This window comes from Passer domesticus, unplaced genomic scaffold, assembly GCF_036417665.1.
Source record: "Passer domesticus isolate bPasDom1 unplaced genomic scaffold, bPasDom1.hap1 HAP1_SCAFFOLD_222, whole genome shotgun sequence".
In the NCBI taxonomy this organism is placed as follows: Eukaryota; Metazoa; Chordata; class Aves; order Passeriformes; family Passeridae; genus Passer; species Passer domesticus.
Genome location: NW_026990001.1, coordinates 9,774 through 30,959, shown reverse-complemented (window position 1 = coordinate 30,959; position 21,186 = coordinate 9,774). Strand labels below are relative to the sequence as shown.

Below are 21,186 nucleotides of genomic sequence, written 5' to 3'. Positions count from 1 at the left end.
AACCTGTTCCATATGCAATGCATTACACAATCTCTTCATGCACATTCAACCCCTGGCCCCGCCTGTCCTCCCCTCACATGGCGATGAGATCCACGCCCTTCTGGGCACGCGTTGTTTCTGTGGTGGTCACACCGGGGTCTTTGATGGTCTCTGAGTCTGAAGGCTGTGGTCTTGCTCATGACTGAACTTTTGAACTTTTCTCATTTGCGCGTGCACTGTGGTCCCTGGGTGCTTATCTGAGTAGGTCTGTTGGTTTGGATCAGCTTGGAGACAGAGGAGCTCCTTAGTCTAGCCTTCCTGCATTCCCTGGTCTTCTCCTGGTGTTATGAGTAAAACAGTTATCTGTAGCTATGATATTTTATTAAAAATCCTTTCCTAGGATTTTTCCCCTCCTGAGGAGCTGAGGGCCTCAGGAAAGAAATGTAAACAATAACTATCTGCTGCTGTGGAATGCAACAGGTGCATCTTCTATTGGTCCATGTGGATTGGTTTCACTTGATGACCAATCATTGAGCCTGTGAGCAGTCACAAGATTTTTGTTATGCATTCTATTCTATTCTATTCTATTCTATTCTATTCTATTCTATTCTGTTCTGTTCTGTTCTCTTCTATTCCTCTTTTTTGTAGCCTTCTGGTCATTTTTTCCTCTCTGTTCTTTTAGTATAGTTTTAATGTAGTATTTTAATAGAATAGATAATAAATCAGCCTTCTGAAATGGAGTCAAGCCTCGTGTCTCCACACCTGGGGTGTTCGCCCCCACAAATTATCCATTTTTTTTAAGGCTGCAAAGTTAAACCGGTTGGGCCAGTTGTTGTGAGTTGAAATGTTGACTATTTGTTGTTGGTAGCTTCATGTTGCAATCACCTCTTGTTAATAGTTTTTCTTCAATTACCTGTTAATGGTTAGAAATCAAGCACAATTGTCCCCCTGCTGCTTCCACAGAGCCTGCAGGTAGCAGGGTGGGGGGGGTGACATCAGAGCTAGTATGCAGATGAGAATGCATTTCACCAAATTTTGCAATTTTCCGGGAAAAAACCCCTAAAAACAATGAGTCGACGTGGAATTAAGAAACCTAAGTAATGTCTAAAGATGAGGAACTTAATCCAGTATCTGCTAAGATCCTTTTTACACCTCACCCTAATCTGAAAGGATGTCAGCTAGAAAGAGGACCTGGAATGTTAGACCAAAGAAGTGGAATTCCCACTACTCCCTCGATGACGGAAGCCCCAGCTCTGCCTGCATACCAGCGGACACAGCTGCATCATCCTCCTCCTCCGTGCCACTCCTGGGAGCAGCGGGGGTGCAGGTGACCTGTCGTTTCTCCCCAACGAGAGCTGAATTTTTTAAATAAAGGCATTAAAAAGGAGAAAGATCTCCTGCCCTATTTATTACACTGGTATTGTCCTTCATAGCTGACACGATCCTTCCTAAGGACGTGATTCGTATAGGATCTTTTTCACTGATCTCAGGGTGCAAAAACTGACACGACAAGGGGATTTGCAGTAAAATCAAAATATATGTACTTTTATTAAATAGCCATAGCAAAGATGCGTTAGAGAGAAGGGGAATGAAGAAAGGGAAAAGAATAAGGAAAAGAAAAAGAAGAGAGGGAGGGCAAGGAGGTATATAGCTACCAGAGGTGCAGATGACAAAGTCCCTCGAAGTCTGGACGACAAAGAGGCCTGTCATCTTCACGTCAGGGGAGATCTCCAGGGTATCAGTCAGCTCTAAACCTTTTTATAGTCCTTTTGAAATGGGGGAAGGGGACCCATTTCAAAATAGTCTATTGATAAAGGGTACAAGGAGTCCATCAGTAGTCCATCAGGAACAGGCGTCGTCAGCAGCAGATGTTGTAGGCCGGAACCATTGTGTTCTCGGTCCAGTGGTCGCTTGCAAAACTTGCTCCGGTCCCCACGCACGCCTTCCCTCACCCTACGGTGGGGATTTCAGTCTTAGTCCTTTTGGGAAGAAGAGGGGAGCTTTTCCATGTAGGGGTCGCATGTCCCAGTCCTTGAGGGGAGAACCTTCTCCCATCTCAGTCCATCTGTCACGGTGGTTGATGTACGGTGAATGGAGGGTCCTTTTGTGGTGACCTCCGGGAAGGTCATTCCAGAGAGAAAGTCCAGCCAAGTCAGAAGGGTGGAGAAATTCCAGCACTAGCGTTGCTAGGTGATGCAGGCGAAGGAGAGCACACTGCCCCTTCTTGGGTGCAGTGTTCCATGAGTTGAGCAAACACACCCGTAGGCAATAATCTGGCTTGGTGGACCAGACAGACCTGGATTTTCAGAACAGGATCCTTCCCTTTCCCCGGTGGTCTTGGCTTTCATGACGATCGAGAGGCAAAAAATGAGGGAAGTTTCGGACAGACTCTCACGCGACCCCGTGACTCACGATTGTCTTGAAAGGATCTTCATCAGCAGGTCTTCAAGTCTCCTTCACGCTGGTAGCATACCTCAGAAAATAGGGACAGTATGACAGAGGGAGAGGAAAAGAGGAAAAAAAAAGATAAGAAGAAATAAAAGAAGGGCGAAAAAGGGAAGCAATTAGCAAAACAAAATCAAAACAACTTTTTTAGCAAATAATTAAATAATAATTGAAAATGATCAAAATAATAATTGGAACAAAATCACAAATTATTATCTTAAATAATTGAAAAATCACAAATGGTAATCAAATAATCAAAATAAAATCACAAATGGTCAAAAGTAAAAGCAATAATCAAATGAATATAAATTTAACAAAGTCACAAAATGGAAGATAAAAAGTTATTTCAAAACACATCTACTGATTCATAATCGTCTTGTGTCAATTGTCTTGGGGACGTCCATAGTAAAAAGGACATCAGCCAAATTGTGTGCATTAATTATGGACGTCAGTCTTGTGAACCGTTTCATCATTCTCCAATTCATGACAAACAAGATTGCTGACAAAACAAAACCAATCGAAACCAGGATCAAAAGGACAACAATAGGATGACACATGGTGTTCAGGACACTTGTGGCAGTTGGTGACCACCCAAAAAGAGTATCCCACCACTTGTGCTCGGCATCTCTCTTTACTCTTTCCCATGACACGGTGTATTTGTTTTACATTGTGATGAACAGTTACTAGGGTCTTCTGCCCATCTTTCTTGATCTTTCCCAGAATCTCAGCCAAGTCTCGGTGGAGCAGCAACTGCTTTACCAAAGTGAGGTTCATCCCAATTGGAGTAGGTATCAATTTGTGAATCAGGGTGTAATTAGATTGCAAAAGCTGGTGAGAGGTAACTGGAGCTACATAAGAGAAATCACATCCTACAATTCTGGTAAAATTACAAGCACAGAAATTTGAATGATTCCTAGTATCCACTACTACATTTTCTACAAATACAAGATCACAGGCAGTTCTAAAGCATGCACATCCATTGTCTATGTATATGAGAACCGTTTCAGAAGTCTCGTTAGGATGTATTTCAAAGTGACAGATATTCTGCTCTCTGTCCAGACAGATGTCCTGGGCTATGATTGCATTGCTTTCACAGATGAACCCTTGTTGTTCACGGACAGTACAAGATTCCAGATTGACAGTTTGCCATTTGTTGTTAATCTGACGGGCCCATTCCTTATGCTCCGAAGGATAGAGGATAGCTCCGTCATGATTTATCCCTAATGCTATAGTAGGAAAAACCAAATGTACTGAAGCACTACGTATGGTTAACACAAAAGCTGTGGCCGTGTTTGAAATGGGGTTATAAGTGAAATTCACCAAATTCCACCAGGATTGGAATTCTCTTTCAAAGTCAGTAGCACTGTCCCAGATTATTTTTCAAATTTCAGTGGGAAAAGTGCCTTCTTCACCTTCTTTTATAATTGAGGCAGCAACTGACTGCATCCACAATTGAGCCTGAATACAGCTGAGAGACAAAGAAACATTATTTTGTGTGGCATTGAGTGCATCAATCACCAATTTGTGGTCGTTTACATTTACCTTTTCCCAATTTGGTAGTATGTTTGATAGCAGCCACTGATGTGTTAAGGATGATTGCAGTGGTTGCTGTAATTTGGTCAGATTTTCACTCATAGCGGCCAATTTGTTCAAGTTTACTTAATTTACATGTTAAGTGTAATATTATCACTTTGTGTTACCATAAAGGGAAAGGAAAACATTATATTTGTTGTATAATGCTAGTGTTATCATGGTTTCTCAGGTCTTCATGTCCCACGGAGTTCTTCTGTAAAAAATAAGCACAACAGAATCTGCCACGAAGAGGCAGAAAGAGTTAGAATAATGGGATTGTCAGAGAGGTTTTTAACACCAGTGGTACTTCCCCTACAATAGGGGGTGGTCCACCAAAAACAGGTTGTCCAGGGTAATGTGCTGGGTTCTTGAAATCATCTGGTCCGTGTAGTGAAGGAATTATGCTTGGAGCTGTCAGGCAAAAAGCAGTGATTTTAGGACACCCATTTGCCCCCCATCTATCGTAAGGGGTGTGAGAAGTCCATTCAATCCCTTCACCTTTTGCCCAATCCTGCGCACTTTTGACCGTAAAGTGAGAAACATTATCAGATTGAATTTCCTGTGGGGTTAGGAAAATTCCAAACCATCCCTGTATTGCTTTAACAGTATTATTTCCTGTAGCTCTTTTAAAAGCATTGGCCTGAAACAACACAAATACAAGTGCGGCATAGGACTTGATGTTAATACCGACAAGAAAATAATTCTGTCCCTTACACTGGAAAATACTACAAATGGTTAACAGTTCCTCTACCTGAGCACTGCCTTCTCCCTCTCTGTTAGCAGAAGTGGGGAAGAAAGGAGGGGTTGCTTTAATCACAGAGGCAAGCTTGTTTTGGCTGCTACCCAAGCTCTCAGTTTCTTGTATTGCTAAGTTTTTTTCTACTCCTGTGAGAGTTAAGCTAACCACAGACAAACCTCTTTCCCAGGTAGAGTATCTTCTCTCAGCATCTTTGAAACCATGGGAATAAAAACCAACAGGCCTTGTCGGACCCTCGGGACCCCGCTGCCCAATGTGTACTGATAACCCTGAGGAGGCAAATCCCCACTCTACCTGAAAGGGATCTGTAGGATGGATAGGGTCCAGTGCTTGGTGAGCTGTTGCTTCAAAAATCAGCGATTGCAGTGCTTTCTCTTGAGAAAGACTCCAATCCCATTTTATCCCTTTTCTCGGCAAGTCATAAGAGGGAACAAATGGGTTATTCTGGTTACTAAGAAGTTTATCTGGTGTTTCTATAGGGGACATAGCTGCTATGGGTTTTTGAGGGAAAATTGCTATAGGTTTAAGTGTTTCTGTAAACCTTTGAATTAAAGAGGTCATAATTTTAGACTTTACAGGTGATTGCATTGGTGACTCATAGCTTCTAGTTGGTTTTCTTTCATGCATTATTTGCAAGCAGGCAGCTTTGTGAATGTTTTCCAGGAGTTGGTCAGGGGTACCAGCTATGGTTAAAAGGTTTCCCCTTTCCGAGGGGTTAAGCCCCTCTGTCCAATAAGCTATATGCTGAATTAGGGACCATGGGATGCGTCTGTCTCCCGTTGTTAAGAACACTCCATGTCCCCAGTACCCACCGGCTTCTTGTTCTGACAAATGTGTTTGAACTTTCCCAGTGAGAGATTTTGTTTCAGTTTTGTGGGAGAGAAGCCCATACTGCTTTGCAAGTTTTGTTAATTCAGTAGCAGTGTATGGGGTTTCTTTAGTGATTATATGTGGGTCAAAGTCCTCATCACTAATATAGTTGCATTCTGTTTTAATTTGAGGTTTCATGCTATTGCAACAACAGTGTGACCCAAAATTTTTCATCAGAACTAATTCTTTTTGGGGGTAATTTTGATTAAGGTGAGAAGTTTCCTTCTCCTCTGTTTCTTTTGAGGAATCAAAGTTCTGTGAATTTTTAACATGTACCTCTCTCAAGGCAGCCCGTAATAAATTATTTTCATTTCTTTCTTCATCTAATTGTTTTTGCAAAACTCCAACTAAGTTTTGAAGGGAGTCTATTATAGCATTTTCCTCACTTCTTCGCTTAAAGCGAGTTTCTATGGCTGCTGTGAGGCAGGCTCCCAAAACTGAGCAGAGGATGGTTTTATCTTTACCAAGTTTAAATTTTGTTTCATGCTGCAGAGAACATATTCTACCAACAACATTTTCTAAATTAAACCAATTGTTCTTTGCCCAGGCCTCTCCGCCTGGTGAAGGTTTTGCATTGTGTTTAGCAAGTAGTGTGTAAAAATCAGTTTTTGCCTTGGCACCAAAATCTTCATTCATTTTGTGAAGGGACTAGGGACCACAACAGGGAGGTGTTTTCGGTTACACAATCACACACTGTGTTTTCCCTTCACTCAACTTTTTCCCTGGGTGGCTGAAGAGACAGAGTCAATCTGGGAGGCCCTGCTTAGTTTCTTCAAGGTGTCTCTTCCTTCCCAGACACTTAAACACACACACACACAGTTGAAGAGACAGTATCAATCTGGGAGGCCCTGCTTAGTTTCTTCAAGGTGTCTCTTCCTTCCCAGACAGTTAAACACACTCTTACAACAGAAACAGTTTGGTTTGGTTTTTTTTTTCCCCTTTTGCACCAAGAGATCTTTTGTGATATTCTGGAGACAGAACCCTCAAAAAGAGTTTGGAGAATGCTTTTTCCGCCTTGGTTCGTGCAGTATGCGGGAAATTCGAATCACAGCCCTTGCTTTCTAAATCCATTCAACCCCTTTCGGGAAACTTGACGGTTTAGGTGCGGCTGCCGTGAAACGTCCTTCCCCTGTTACAAACTACACGTAACCTGCAGACTCCTCCGTCCCCAGAACCCAAGATCCGTGACCCAAGATCCAATTTATGACATGATCCGTCCTAAGGACGTGATTCGTGTAGGTTCTTTTTCACTGATCTCAGAGTGCAAAAACTGACACGACAAGGGGATTTGCAGTAAAATCAAAATACATGTACTTTTATTAAATAGCCATAGCAAAGATGCGTTAGAGAGAAGGGGAATGAAGAAAGGGAAAAGGATAAGGAAAAGAAAAAGAAGAGAGGGAGGGCAAGGAGGTATATAGCTACCAGATGTGCAGATGACAAAGTCCCTCGAAGTCCGGTCGATAAAGAGGCCTGTCATCTTCACGTCAGGGGAGATCTCAAAGGTATCAGTCAGGCCTAACCTTTTTTATAGTCCTTTTGAAATGGGGGAAGGGGACCCATTTCAAAATAGTCTATTGATAAAGGGTACAAGGAGTCCATCAGTAGTCCATCAGGAACAGGCGTCGTCAGCAGCAGATGTCGTAGGCAGGAACCATTGTCTTCTCGGTCCAGTGGTCGCTTGCAAAACTTGCTCCGGTCCCCACGCATACCTTCCCTCACCCTACGGTGGGGATTTCAGTCTTAGTCCTTTTGGGAAGAAGAGGGGAGCTTTTCCATGTAGAGGTCACACGTCTCAGTCCTTGAGGGGAGAACCTTCTCCCATCTCAGTCCATCTGTCACGGTGGTTGATGTACGGTGAATGGAGGGTCCTTTTGTGGTGACCTCCAGAAAGGTCATTCCAGAGAGAAAGTCCAGCCAAGTCAGAAGGGTGGAGAAATTCCAGCACTAGCGTTGCTAGGTGATGCAGGCGAAGGAGAGCACACTGCCCCTTCTTGGGTGCAGTGTTCCATGAGTTGAGCAAACACACCCGTAGGCAATAATCTGGCTTGGTGGACCAGACAGACCTGGATTTTCAGAACAGGATCTTTCCCTTTCCCCGGTGGTCTTGGCTTTCATGACGATCGAGAGGCAAAAAATGAGGGAAGTTTCGGACAGACTCTCACACCTTGTCATCTCCTTTGCTTCCTGCATTCCCTTGCTGCAGGGATGGCAGCAATCAGGCTGTCAGAAGAGGCTTAAGAGAGGCTCCACTGATTGCAGAAATGGATGCTGCCCAAAGGGAAAAAGAAACAAAACAAACCAAATTAAAAGAGACAAAGGAAAAAGGAACCATTTTTCCAAACTGAGTTCCTAACAGAGTTGAGCTGGATTCCTCCAGCACCCAGAAATACACAGACATGGGACTGAGGGCACCAGCAGCACGTCTGCCTTCATGCCCAGCATGCTGCTGTCACAGACAAACATGGCCCAGAACTGCACTAGTCCATTCCTCATGGTGTCGTCACTTGCTGGGATTTTTGTCCTGCTATCACTGTGGGATTGCTGCTTGCTATCCTAAGGATTTATTCCTTTCAGGAAAGTCAACAGACTTATTCAAGCTCCTCTTTTCTACAGACATGGGCTCTTTGAGTGTCCAAGAGAGATGTGGGGTATAAGGCGTTCCTCAAGAGACTCCCAAGAGCTCTGAAAAATGTTGATCCCATGTGTTGATCTCAGGAAAGCTGGACATTCAGGTTTTCAGCAGCAAGCCAGGAGCAAGGACACAAGCAGCAGGGTGCAGATGTGCTCAGCTCTGGCTTGCAGGAAGAGCAGTGTCTGCCTCAGCAGACCCCACTCCCTCCTGTGCTGGCTGGCATCTTCCTTCACAGCAGGCACAGCCAAGGAAGTGGCCCTGGTCACCAGCTCCTTGTCTGCCACCAAACCTGGCAGCAAAGCCACAGCCATTCTCATCTACTTGATGGGGCAAGGCAGCACATGGGGCTGGCACAAATCCTGCACAGCTGTGCCTGTTTGGCTGGCAGAAACCTCCAAGGGTGGGCCAGGAGGGACAAGCTGGGTGCTCTCGGATGCTCAAAGTGAGCTCCACCCCAGCTCCCCCATTCCCAGAGACCAATCTAAAACCACTTGGCAGGGACTGCTTTCATTGTGTTCCTCAAGCCCCTGTCGCCAGCATTGCAATACTTCAGTTCCTTTGCTACCAGGCAAACCTGAATACAGCACCTGAGAGCAAAAGAGGGACACAGAAATGACCAGAAGGTGGGAGCTCTCCTCTGAGGAAGGGCTGGGAGCCTTGTGCCTGTTTATCCTGGAGAAGAGCAAGCCCCAAGGAGACTTTTCAATATTTTCAGGGGCTTCTAGGAAAGTTGGGGACATTTCTTTTAGCAGGGCCAATTGCAAGAGGACAAGGGGGAACGGCTTTAAGCTAAAAGACACTCAATTCAGATTGGCTCTGAGGAAGAAGCTGCTTGTGAGGAGAGTGCTGGAACACTGGCACAGGCTGCCCAGAGAGCTGGGAGGAGCCCCAAGCCCAGCAACATTCAAGCTCTGCTTGGATGGCCCTCTGAACAACCTGATCTACTTGAAGATGTCCTTGCCAGTGGCTGGAGTTCTGGGCTAGATGACCTTCACTGGGCCCTTCTAACCTCAAGCAGTCAAGATCCTACTTGGTTTTCATTTGAAAAGCACCCAGAGCAGAGATTACTCTGTGGGGGGCCCATCTGATTCCCTGGAGTTTGGCCAAGGAGCAAACCCTGGCAGGGAACAGCTGTTTGGCCTGCAGCCGCTTTGCCTTGTACCTGCAGAAGTTCCTTGGCAGAGCCTCGCCTGTCCACATCCATCTGCAGGCAGCAGCCCAGAAATTCACACAAGCCAGGGGGGAGCCTGAGCTGCTGCAGATTTGGAACCCCTTGCTTGCCTATCAGGTAGCTGGCCTGAAGCAAAAGGAAACATGAGACTCTATGTGATTCTTCCATATCCTTCAGGGCTCACCTAGACCCCGTCTTTAAAACTCCAGTCTGCAGCGGCAATTTCTTGCCCAGCAGATGCTTAGAAATGAGCCTTGTCTCGCAAAGGAAAAAAGGCCCCAGTGCAGCCCCAGCTATTCCAGCACCAGGTCTTGCCTTGACGGCTGATGTGAGCCCCAGAGACCTTTTTTGAAGTGGCCCTTGCTGGAAGCACTTCAAGCTGTGGGAATGGGATTTTCTCTAATGGACTGAGAGCAGAAGGACACGGCTATCTGAGCACATTTGCACCTTACCTTGACACTGGTCTCCTGCATATAAGGAGCCTCTCCTGTGGCCATTTTTATTCCCACAATGCCAAGGGACCAGGTGTCCACTTTGGGGCCGTAAGGCTCTCTTCTCACCACCTCGGATGCCATCCAGTAAGTGGTCCTGACCATTGACCTCCGTTTCCTGTGCTCAGAGCTGAGCACAGCACAGAGGCCAAAATCAGCTGAGGAGGAAAACAAACACTGCTTCAAGTAGGAAACCAAGGAAAAGGGCTTCTCACTCTCAGTCCCAGAACGCAGTGCTGAATCCAGCTGGAAAAGCAGCTGGGCTCTCCTTCCTCAGGGCTGCAGCCAAGGACATGGGCAATTGTACAGGTAACAACCCACCCACGATTCCCACAAAACCTTGGCTTTTCCTCATTGCCCTGAACGTTTACACTGTAACTCTCTCCCTTTGGAAGGAACACCCACAAACCAAAGTTCCTCTGGATACCTGGTTGCTCTCTAGACCACTCAGCACCTTCCAGCTGCGGCCTGGGCTTGCGCAGCGCTCCCTGCACTCTCAGCAGCCACTGCTGGCACCCGGCAGCCTCTCCAAAGCAGCCCCACACCGCCTCCCCGCAGCGCTGCGCCTCAGCAGGAATACCCACCCAGCTTGACAGAGCCGTCCCGGCCCAGAAGGATGTTATCGCTTTTGATGTCTCTGTGGATCACCTGCTTGGCATGAAGGAAAGCCAGGCCTTGCAGGCACTGCCAGGGGAAAAAGAAAGAGGAGGCCAAGAGTTACCCTGATCTGATTTCATCACATGCAAAAGGAGGCTGCTCCTGAAGATTCACAGATCTCCAAGGAGCAGTGAGTGCTGGCAGGAGGAAGAGCTTGCTGCTGCAGCACTAGGAGAGCAGGATCTTTCCAAGGGAAGGCATATTAGCTTTGGAGGGGGAAGCATCAGTCAGTCGTTGCTCCAGACTGTCCTCTGCAAAGCCAGCCAGAATGAGCGCTGCTGCAGCGGATGCGCTCTCCCCGTCCGGACGACAAACAATGGTTTGCCAAAAGAGGAAAACGTCCCTGCCTTGGATACCAAGGGGATCACTGTCGGGTGGAAGACTGGAGGACAAGGGTTCTATGGCTGCCTCAACAGCAGACTTGGAAGTAGCTCTTTTTGTCAGTTTGCAGCAGCTAGCACCATGCTGGGTGCCATGCCATCCTTTGGAGTGGAGACCTGTGACAGATGAGTCTCTCTTTGGCTTGGCCTCTGGTTTAAAACTCTCACAGCAGCACCTTTGCACTTACAGGCAAAGAAGGCAGTGCAGAAAGGCTCTGGGCAAAGGCTTGGGGAGGCAAAGTGCAGAACAGAAAATAAAAAGGAAAAAGAGACAGAGAGTTCAATAATGGTGGATAAGAGTGAAGAACAGAGTACAGGAAGGGCAGGGACACTGGCAGGCAGTTCAGTCCAGATGCTCTTTCTTCTCTGAAGCAGAAGAGCAACACAGAAAGAAAGCTCTGAACATGGAATCACTCACTTTGCAGTGCTTTCAAAGGATGAGCCTTGTCCAAGCCATCCCAAGCACAAGCAGGACCCCTTACCTCCCGACACACTGTTGCTATGTGTCCTACAGCCATCCTTCTCACGGTGACCACATCAGCTAAGGAGCCTCCATCCCTATATTCCAACACCAGCAGGACAGCCTCATCCACAAGGTAGCTGCAAGAGGAAAGCAACAGCGTGGAGCTGAACGTGCACAGCTAAATTGCTGTGGGGAAGAAAAGACTACAGCGGAGTTTTGTTTCCAGGTCACTGGTAAATGAAGATAGAATCAAATGAAGACACACTCCACCTAGGCTAGCCAGTGCCTGCCATCTGTGCCACCTAAAGGAAGAAGGCACATCCATGGAAAAGGAGACAGCTTAGGTGGCAAGCAGGGGAAAAAGGAGGTTTAGTGAGGAAAAAGATCAATCTGGAAGTGGACACATCCCAGCAGCTGCTTCATCATCTTCAGACACAAATTGCACCATTCCCTCCAGCAGCAAGGAGACACAGTTTTCACAGCTTTTACTAAAGGCAAGTGGGTGTGCAGCACTGCCAACACCCTTTGGAAAACCTTGCAGAAAGGACAGTCACAAACAGGAAAATAATTTCAGACCTGGCAAATTATGTGTCTCCTAGCCTAGTCTTTTGGCATGCAAGGCTATGGAAAATAGTGGGAACAGCACAAGGTACATAATCTCTGGCATGTTTTCTCCTCCAACACTTGGAAAAAATCACGCCCCAAACCAGCAAAACCACATGCAGCAAGTGAACATACAGGCTGCTGGCTTAGTAAGAGAGCCAGGTTTCTGAGATCAATCTTCAAGCTGTTTATGTCAGGAAGCATTCATGGGGACAGAATGCAAACTCCTCCCATGCCTGGTGCAGGAGTGGATTGATGTTCATTGAAAGATCCATTTTCTGCCAGTGGCTAAAGAGCTTTTAAATCTTTGCCTTGCAAGTATGGAAATGAACATTCCCAGAAAATCACCAGAACTACTTACCTTTCTAAGTAGCTGACAATATTGGCGTTCTTATTTTCTCTCATGAGCAGGATTTCTTTTAATATTCCCTCACAGCACTGGTGCTGGAGATAAAGTTCCTTTACAGCCACCTACAATGACATCAAAAGCTCTTAGGGACAGACATGACCAAAGCCTCTTTCTCTGGCACCCATGGGCCTGGATGCCTTGTCACCTCGGAAAAAAGGGACTCTAAACCATCAACCACAAAGCGCTAACACCACCCTCTGCACCCGCAGGCTTCTCAAACAGACTTTGTTTAGCACTACTATTATCATTTACACACGCTTTGGAAGCCAAAAGTAATTTTTCTCCTGTGAAGAGACGGCTGCCAATTCAATTGTGTGCCAGAGTAAACACATAAAATATGATGGGGAAAATGCTGTCAAAAAAGAACTGCAAAGCGACTCAAGATAAAGTTACAATCCCAGCACATCCTCACTTCTTCAGTTTGGCTTTTGCAACTTTGAAGAACAATCTTTAGACTTGAAATTATTGAATGGGTTTAAAAATGAATACCCCTTTCTGTGGTACACTATGGATGTGCCCCAGGTTCTAAGCACAGGGCTTGGGGCTTTTGGACACCTCTGAGACCTCCCTCCAAGTGCAGTTCCTGAGCACAGCTCTGCAGGTGGATAAGGAACTACCTTCTCTAATTCCTTACTATTAAGGAAGATGGAATGTATTTCCTGAGAGTCAAAAAGGAGAATTCAGGACTTGGAACTTCTAGCCCCAAAGAGCAGCAAGACTCTCCAAGACACCACCATGCCTGGTCAGAACAGAGAGCATCTCTCTAGTGGAACACAGGATCAACACAAGGTTGTATTATTTAAGGCTCTTCATCAACTTCTTCTCATTCATCTGTGCACGTGTCTCTGTCTCTGTGTGTGTAGGTGTGTGTGTATGTGAACTAGGTTCCCTAGGACTCAAAGGCAAAACTGTGCTCCAGACAAGATCTCTCTTTCTGAAGGGCTTGCATTGTATTTTCCAACTGAATCACGTGATAGAAAACAAAATATCTGTGTCTGATCCTGGGCTTAAGAGGAATTGGGCTGGAATGATGGCTCTTGCCATCAGCTAATCTATGCACATTTATCCAGTAAGTCCAAGCTAGCGTGTCCTCTGAAAGACACCACGGCCATCCTTGCATTCATTCAGGTAGGTAGGAAGGACAAAGTCTGTTCCAAATGCATTTTGCAGCCTGCCTCTAGACAGACTGCTTCTGCAGAACAGCCTCTGCAGCAAAGACAGGCGGCCCAAAGCTCTGGCCACAGATCACATCACAGGGGAAAGCACTCAAGAGCTGCAAGATCTGCACGGGCACTCACCGCTTGTCCTGTGGCAGTGTCGAAGGCCTTATAAACAGCTCCAAAGCCCCTAGAATCAGAACAGTAGCAAGAGCAGAGAAGTTGTTCAGTGCTGAGGAGCAAAAGGCAGCCCAGGCAGGAGCTCTGTGCTGCCTGCAGTGGCTCTAAAACACTGGGCTTTGTCTACTCTTCAGCCAAGGGCACAGCAGCCCAGCAGCCCTCTGCCATGCAGAGTGTCCAAGAGAAAAGCTGGCTCCCACAGGAAGAAAAAGGGCTGCTAGAAATCTCCAATGTACACAGTAGGTTATGCATGTGGGGGGGTTTTCTTTGCCTTTTTCTTCTTGTGTATGTGCCTGTGACGTGCCTTTCCAGGCAATGAAACACACAGTGCTGCTGGGCCTTCTCACTGCTCTCTTTTCATCCTACCTGCCAAACTCAGGCAATGCCACACAGCCTTTCTTATTTTCCTGACCACTGAATATTGTTTCCAGAAAAATACTACTAAGAAATGCTACTGAGAGCTGTTATCTGACAGCTCTGGTGGGAAACAACACACAAAACCTGCTCTCTCAGGTTTTCCTTCCTTCATGAGTGTGGCCATATTACTTTGAATCATACAAAACCATGTCTCCTGGGAAAATAGGCAAACTGGTGCCACATCTTGGAGGGACAGGAGGGCTTCCAGGTCCTGCTCCTTGAGGCAGCCAAGACATTGTCAGCATCCAGTCATCTTTGATGATGCCTTGTACTGCCTCAGCACTGTGACAGGGACAATCTGGAGCCAGGCTCTGAAGATGCTTGCAGCTTGCCTGACTTCCCACATGCTATTGCACCACCAAAATTCCTTGCCCGTGGTTCTGTAGAAATAAGTGTGGCTGCACTCACCCACTGCCAAGATGTTCCCATCCAGTGTACTTCTTTTCTGGATCTTCCACACTCACCACACACCCTGAAAGAAACAAAATGCAAGAAGCAAACTTCAAAACAGAGAGATTGGGCTTGCAGGAGATCTGAAACCCAGCTCCACTCTCTGGGGCTCTGAGCAATTTGTGGTCACTTGGCTAACGATAACATCAACAAGAACAACAACAACAGCAGCCCCAGCAAGACAGGCAGCTCTGCACAGAGTCTGATTCTGCCACACTCCTTTGCAGGGTTGCCTTGAGGGGAAACTAAGCCCATAGAAAAGCCATCAGAGCAGAGAGAGACCAGAAGAGAAGAGGCACCAAGGCAAGTGGCGATCATCTACAAACGGGAAGAAGGGCTGAAAAATCAGGAGTCTTCATTGTCTTGGGAAGAAACACTCTCTTGGGAGATTCAGCACAAGGTTACATACTTCCAAAGATTCAATGCACCCTGGGATCTGGGATGAACTTTTATCAACATCTGCTTTTTTTGCAGAGCAGAAAGAATCTTGCAAAGTGAATTCCAGGAGAGGAGGGGATGTTCCCTTCCTCTCAGCAGTTTGCCTAAAGAATGCCTTGACATTTTCAGAGAACAGCAGCTCATGCTACATCCAAGAACAATGACTCTAAGAATTAGAACCCTTTTCATGTAGGAGCAGGCTAAGTTCTGAAGACCACTTTGCCCGTTCCTCATTTAGTGAAGAACTACAAGTGCTGGTCTTCAGCCCGGGCTGCAGCAGCCACTGGCACTGGACTTGGCCCCTTGAACAGCACCCACGTGCCCCATCTTCCCAAAGGGCACAGCCCAGACGGGTCACAAGGACAGCGCCGCTCCTCAGGCGCTGCCGTGACACAGACACCTGCACAAAGGAGATGCTGATCCTCTCACCAGCCCAGGCAAAGCTGCAGCAACGGGGCGGCAGCTGCAACCCCACAGCTGAGGAAGGCTCCAGCCCCTGCAGGCACAGCAGCTGTCAGTGGCAGGGCAGGATGACAAAAAGCTTGGCAAAGCCCACGAACGGCCACTGACAGCCACTGTCAAGAAGCCAGAGGCACACCCAGCTCTGTTACAAGCTGTTGACCCCACTCAAGGCAGAACATGGTTGTCTTTCTCTTCAGACCCACGGAGGAGTCAATCAATCCACCTTTTGTCCCAACAGCTGATGGCAGACACTGAGTAAACTGGGCTCTGCTCTGTGCCTGACCCGTTAGTCTCTGACAGCACTGCACTGGCAGCTCTTACTAGTTGTAAGAAGCAACTCAGCTGTACTGCAGAGTCACCAAGGCCTTGGTGTGCTTTCCTCAAGTGCAGGAATCTGTGCAGGAATCTGTGCAGGGATTGAGGCCAATGCTTAGTATTCCAAGAGTGTTTACCAGCTGGGCATTAGCAGTGACAAAGTGCCTGCTACTGGAGGAACACGCAGCAGAGGGACTGCATGCTTCCTCCTGAGAATTGCCTGCAGGGCAGTTCTATCTGGAAATTCCACATGGATGTGTCTCTTTGATGCATCTCCCTAAGCATACAACTAAAATATCAAATAGGGATTGTCAAAAAAAGTGTGGTGGTTTTCGTCTTTCGGGGCACTATGAAAACAACTCTTCCTCTCTGATACCTCAGGATTGTTCTAACAATGTAACATTTTAGCTTTTAGGGCACATTGAAAAGACCTCTTCCTCTCTTATTTGTGCTATCAACTGATGTTCTCATCCAGAAGGTCAGGCTAACCCAAATGTAGAATTCTTATCAAACCCAAACTGTAGAAGGAACAGTAGAAGTACTAACAGTCATAAAAACAACACCAGCATTAAACCAGCCCCACAGACAATCAAGTTCTGGGAAGTATTTTGTCTCCAATGACTGGTGACAGGTCAGGAGTCTAAAGGGAATCCAGGAAGCCAAGTGTTCTCATCAGTTTGGCCAGACTAGCACACACACCTTCACAGAGTCATTGGCTGGGTTGCAGCCTTCTGCTGCTTGCAAAACAATCCCTGCTCTTGTCTTCACTGCACAGGGAAGCTCAGGCAAAGCCCACCCACTCCCAGCTGCCCTCAAAGGCAAAAGGAACGCCTCAAAGTGCTGCCTGGCTGCCTCCAAGCACAAAACTGTCTTCTGTAGAGATCCACAATACCTGTCTGACACCAAAGGCAGGAGGAACATGTGCTCCAGCCCATGCTGAGGCTCACACACTATAAAACACTGCTCGGTCACACAAGAAATCCCCAGGACGTACTCAGCAGCTTCAGGAACCGCTTCTCTCTCTCCTGGCTTGAGCGGGCCGAGCTGCTCATGCTCTGGTTTTCAGGCTGTGGAGAGGAGGCTTCTTGGCAGGATGCTGCTGCACCAGCAGCTTCGATGGCAGATCCTGCATCCACCTGGGAGAAGAAATTTGTTTATGTCAGAAAGGTGCTTTGCAGAGATGTCCCAGACAGAGCATTTCAAAGGCAAGCCCTTAGGAACAGCACTGGTGTTAGGCTGCAGGCTGAGCTGTCAACTCTTCCTCCTCAAGTCAAACCCACACAAGCAGTCAGAGACTACAGCTTGTCACAGCCAGCTGTAGAGGAGAGTGTGAAAGGGAAAGAGCAACTTTAGACTTCAGCCCGTTCTGAGGACTGCAGTCACCATGGACAGGGAGAACTTGCTCAGAATCTGTGTGGGTCACCATGCTCACCTGAACAAGCCCCTCAAAAAACAAAGGGAGCACTAAGAGGCCAGCAGAAATACATTCACAGGATTGCTGGCCCACTGGCCACAGCACTAGCCCTGCTGCCCAGGGCAGCAGCTGAGATTCAGCAGCCCAGGAAGTGTCCTTCTGTCCAGCTGCCATGGAGCCCACAGAGCACAGCAGTCAGAGACATTGCCCCCATCCACTGCTGCTCTGCACGGGAAAGGCAACAAGGGCAGAGACCACTTGTTGCAGGACTGCAGTGCCTCCTGCTCTTTCACTCACCTGCTTTTCTTCAGCCAGCCTGCACTGCAGCAGGACCTTGTGCATCCTTTCCATTTCCTCTTGGTGCCTCTTCTCCATTGCCCTCATCTTCCTCTCAGCTTCCTGCAGCTCAGCCTGCAGCATGACCTTGATATTCCATCAAGAGAAATCTTACTGGCACCTGCTATCACACTCAGGTTTCCTCTTTTCCAGTCTCTAAAGCACTTCTATTCAGCCACTTCTTCCTGCTTCTCTACCCAGCTCTAACCCTTGCATCCCAGCTCTTCTTCCTGCTGCTCAGCACCGGAGCCTGCCAGGCTCTGTGCTTCCAGGGCCTGCAGTAGTCCTTGCCTCCCCTTCCTCAGATCTCCAGTTCCTGCCCCCATCACTGCCCTTCCCTCTGCTGCCTGCCTACTCAGGCTCACCTGCCCATTCTGCCACTGCTCATTCAACTTCTGCCTCAGCTGCTCACTTTGCTTCAGCTCTCTCTGCAGCTGGTACACCTTGTGGATGACAGCAGCCTTCTGACGCTGCTCTTCCTGCAGCACCTGCACACAAAGGAAGAGAAGATGGCTTTAAACTTCCCACACTCCACTTGTGTGGCAACCAAAACTGATGTGCTCTCGCTTTCCAAAAGCATTTTGTTCTCATGCTCGTATTTCTAAGGGGCCACCTAAGAGACAATGCCACCCAGACAGAAAGTGCCCAGGGAAGCAGTGCCCATAAGGAGCCCAGAGGAGTCCAAAACAGCACACAAACTCTCTTTCCACACTCTGTGCCTCTTGACTGCCTCTGCTTAGTAGCTTTTCTTCTTCAGCTTGCATGAGGGCAATTTCCCCCTTCATCTCAAGCAGCCTTTTCTCCTGCTCCCTCTGTACCTCTGCCAGGAAGTTTGCCCGTTCCTCCAGCTGCTTCCGTGCCTCCACATGCTGCTCTTCCAGTTGTCTCTCCTGATGAGGGGAACAGACACTTCCTGATGAAGTCCAAGCAATGCTCCCCATAGAAAGAAATGGAAGCTTCATCCCTCCACCAACCCCCCCACCTGGAAAGTGCACATGAGTCATGACTTTGTGCCCTCCAGCAATGCTGTTCTAACCCAAAATGTAGAGGGAGTGTCAGCGGGTGGAAGGAAGGAGATGCCACCTTCCTTCCCTGCTCTCATGGCTGCCTGTTTTCTGGCCCCTCTCTCCTCAGCATTTCTGCCTGTTCTCAGAGGCTCTGTGCTCACATTCCCCCTGCCCTTTGATCAAGGAAGAGCTGCACATGGACTGCAGGATGAGGATGAGGCCAGCGCCTCAATGATCCAGTCACAAGGCAGGCCACCAGCTGAAATACCAGCAGCACGGGGCCTCTTGCATATGATTCAGGCCCAAAGACATCTGTCCACCATGGGAGGACAGAAAGCAAGGAACCCAGTTGCTGGGACTGCAGTTGGCAGCAAGGTCAGCAGCCACCTGCTGCATGGCACAAGGCTGTGGGCAAGATCCTGCCCCTTCGCTGCCATGCTTTGGGTGGCGACCACCCAGCCTCCTGGGGAACTTGGCTGATGCCCATCCTCAACCTGTGCATGCATATTCTGTCCCAGCATTGTCCTCTGGCTCTTCACAGGCCTTCAAGTATGAGCCCTTGAAGGCCCCTGCTGCCTGGCCCAGCAACGTCTGGCCTACAGCAGATGCTTGTGGCCATGTCACATACTCAGGCTGCTCTTCTGCTGAGACAGCCCACCAAACCTGCCTGAAATCTTCAGGTGCCTCTTGTTTCTTACCAGTTCTTGCACGAGATTCCTTTTTTCCTCTTCCTGGGCAGAGTGCCAGAGTCTCAGAGCCTTGCAGCACTGCTCTTGTGCCCAGCGCAGCTGTTCAGCCATGTCTTCACATTGCTGCTGGCTGAGAGCTCTTACAGCCAGCAGCTCACAACGAAGGCCTCTCACATCCTCTGCAAACATGACACACGGCAATCAGACACTCCACAAGCAGAGCAATCTGCTGGCCTTAAGCCCTTCCAGTTTCAGCCAAGGAGGGACCTGCCCTCAGCTGCTTCACTGCTCAGAAGCCCTGTGCACAGAGCTGCCTTCGCAGCCACTGCACTGGGCAGGGCCATCAGCAGAAACAAAGCACACCAGGCTCTCACCCAGTATCGCCTCCTTGGCCTGCCTGGCCCTGTGCACTTGGGCTTTCACACGGCTCCTGGCCATCTCCAGCTCCCATATGTGCTGCTGAGCCTCCAGCAGGCTGCTTTGCAGGCTCTCCTTCTCTGACCTACAAGGCGTGAAGATGAAGAGCAATTGCTCCTGGCACACAGGGGCAGCCTCTGCAGTAAGATGTGCCTTAAGATCCCTACACCTTAGTATGCAAAATGGCTTGCATGGAAACTCAGATACAGCAGGACTATTTTGCCACTTTACATAGCAAAGCAGGCCCCTCCAGGTGACTGGGCAGCCTTTCCTCATGACCTAGCCCAGCTCAGTTTGGTCTCAGCAACCAAAGCTGAAATTGCTGTTGCCTGACCTATCACACACGGGTGTGCCCACCAAGTATCTGCAAAGGGACAAAAGCCCAGCCTCTGCTCACAGCCCTGAGCTCATCAGCACTTCCAAGTCACTCTGCAGGTGCAGGACAGAACAGGGCTCTCCTGGCTGACTCCTCAATGCTTCATGCCATTCATAGTGGATGTATAGGTACTTTGTTGGCCAGGCACTCTCGAAGTAAAAGGGACTAAAGGAATTCACCAAACCATATAGCAAAATCTCTGGCTTCTAGCAGCATGAGCAGGAAACCAGAAGTAGGTTTCTATCTGCACAAGAACTCTCTAGGAGGAGGGACAGATATCCAGCCAATTAAATTACTGGAATTGGATGAACAAGACCACTTGCTACCTTTATTTTTGGCTAACTAAGCCAGCAGTGGCCAAATATCTGGGCACTCTTTAAAAAGGAAGAAGGATCAGCCAAAAAGATCCTTGACAGGTTACAGAGGTGACTGGACAAGTGGGCAAGAATCAGTGCTCAGCAAGAATCCCCAGACACTGTCAAGAAGTCACAAGACCTTTCCCTTCTGCTGCTGCTGCTCTTTGTAAGCAGTTCTAGGTTCTGCACCATCCTTCACAGGAGTCAGCTCTGCAGGCTCTCAAGATTTTCAGCGTGACCCTCCAGCTTCACCTGAAGTGTCAGCGCCCTGCTCACAACATTCACATCTAAGAGCCTTGAATTCCAAAAACCCCATGTCAAACAGCTTGGCAAGCAAAGACTGATGGTCAGATGCACTGAAGGAGAAAGCAAAACCAGAGGGAAACTTCTGGTTTCAGCAAACATCTGCACAGTGTCCCTGGTCCTCAACTGAGTGCCAAGTTGGCTTGCTTTGCACTTGTCACAGGAATGTGCAAGGGGTCCCAAGCAGGCACCCAAAAAAAGCTTTGAGAGCTTGAGCTGGCAGAAAATTAATATTCACATCACAGTATCCTTCCCTTTTTGCTTGTATCTCTTTGCTTCTCTGCCCAAGAAACATCTGGAGAGCACACAGCAGGCAGTAAATCCTGGCATAATGCTCACCACCTTTGTAACTACAGACCTTCAGTAATGTCCCGCCCAGGGTCTCCTCCCTGCCTTTACCTGGCCTCTGCCAGCTGCTCTGAAAGGCCTCGCAGGTC

The 21,186-nt window shown here is 47.9% G+C and overlaps 1 protein-coding gene across 1 annotated transcript; it reads right to left on the bottom strand.

The window, feature by feature from the left end:
* Window positions 1-1,724: 1,724 nt before the first annotated feature.
* On the bottom strand, window positions 1,725-9,535 carry LOC135292161 (uncharacterized). Its single transcript, XM_064406388.1, has 2 exons — window positions 9,421-9,535; window positions 1,725-7,894 (listed from the first exon to the last, which is right to left on the bottom strand). Exon 2 carries the CDS (start codon window positions 6,257-6,259, stop codon window positions 4,259-4,261), a length of 2,001 nt encoding a protein of 666 aa, XP_064262458.1. The 5' UTR covers window positions 6,260-7,894; window positions 9,421-9,535; the 3' UTR covers window positions 1,725-4,258.
* Window positions 9,536-21,186: the final 11,651 nt, after the last annotated feature.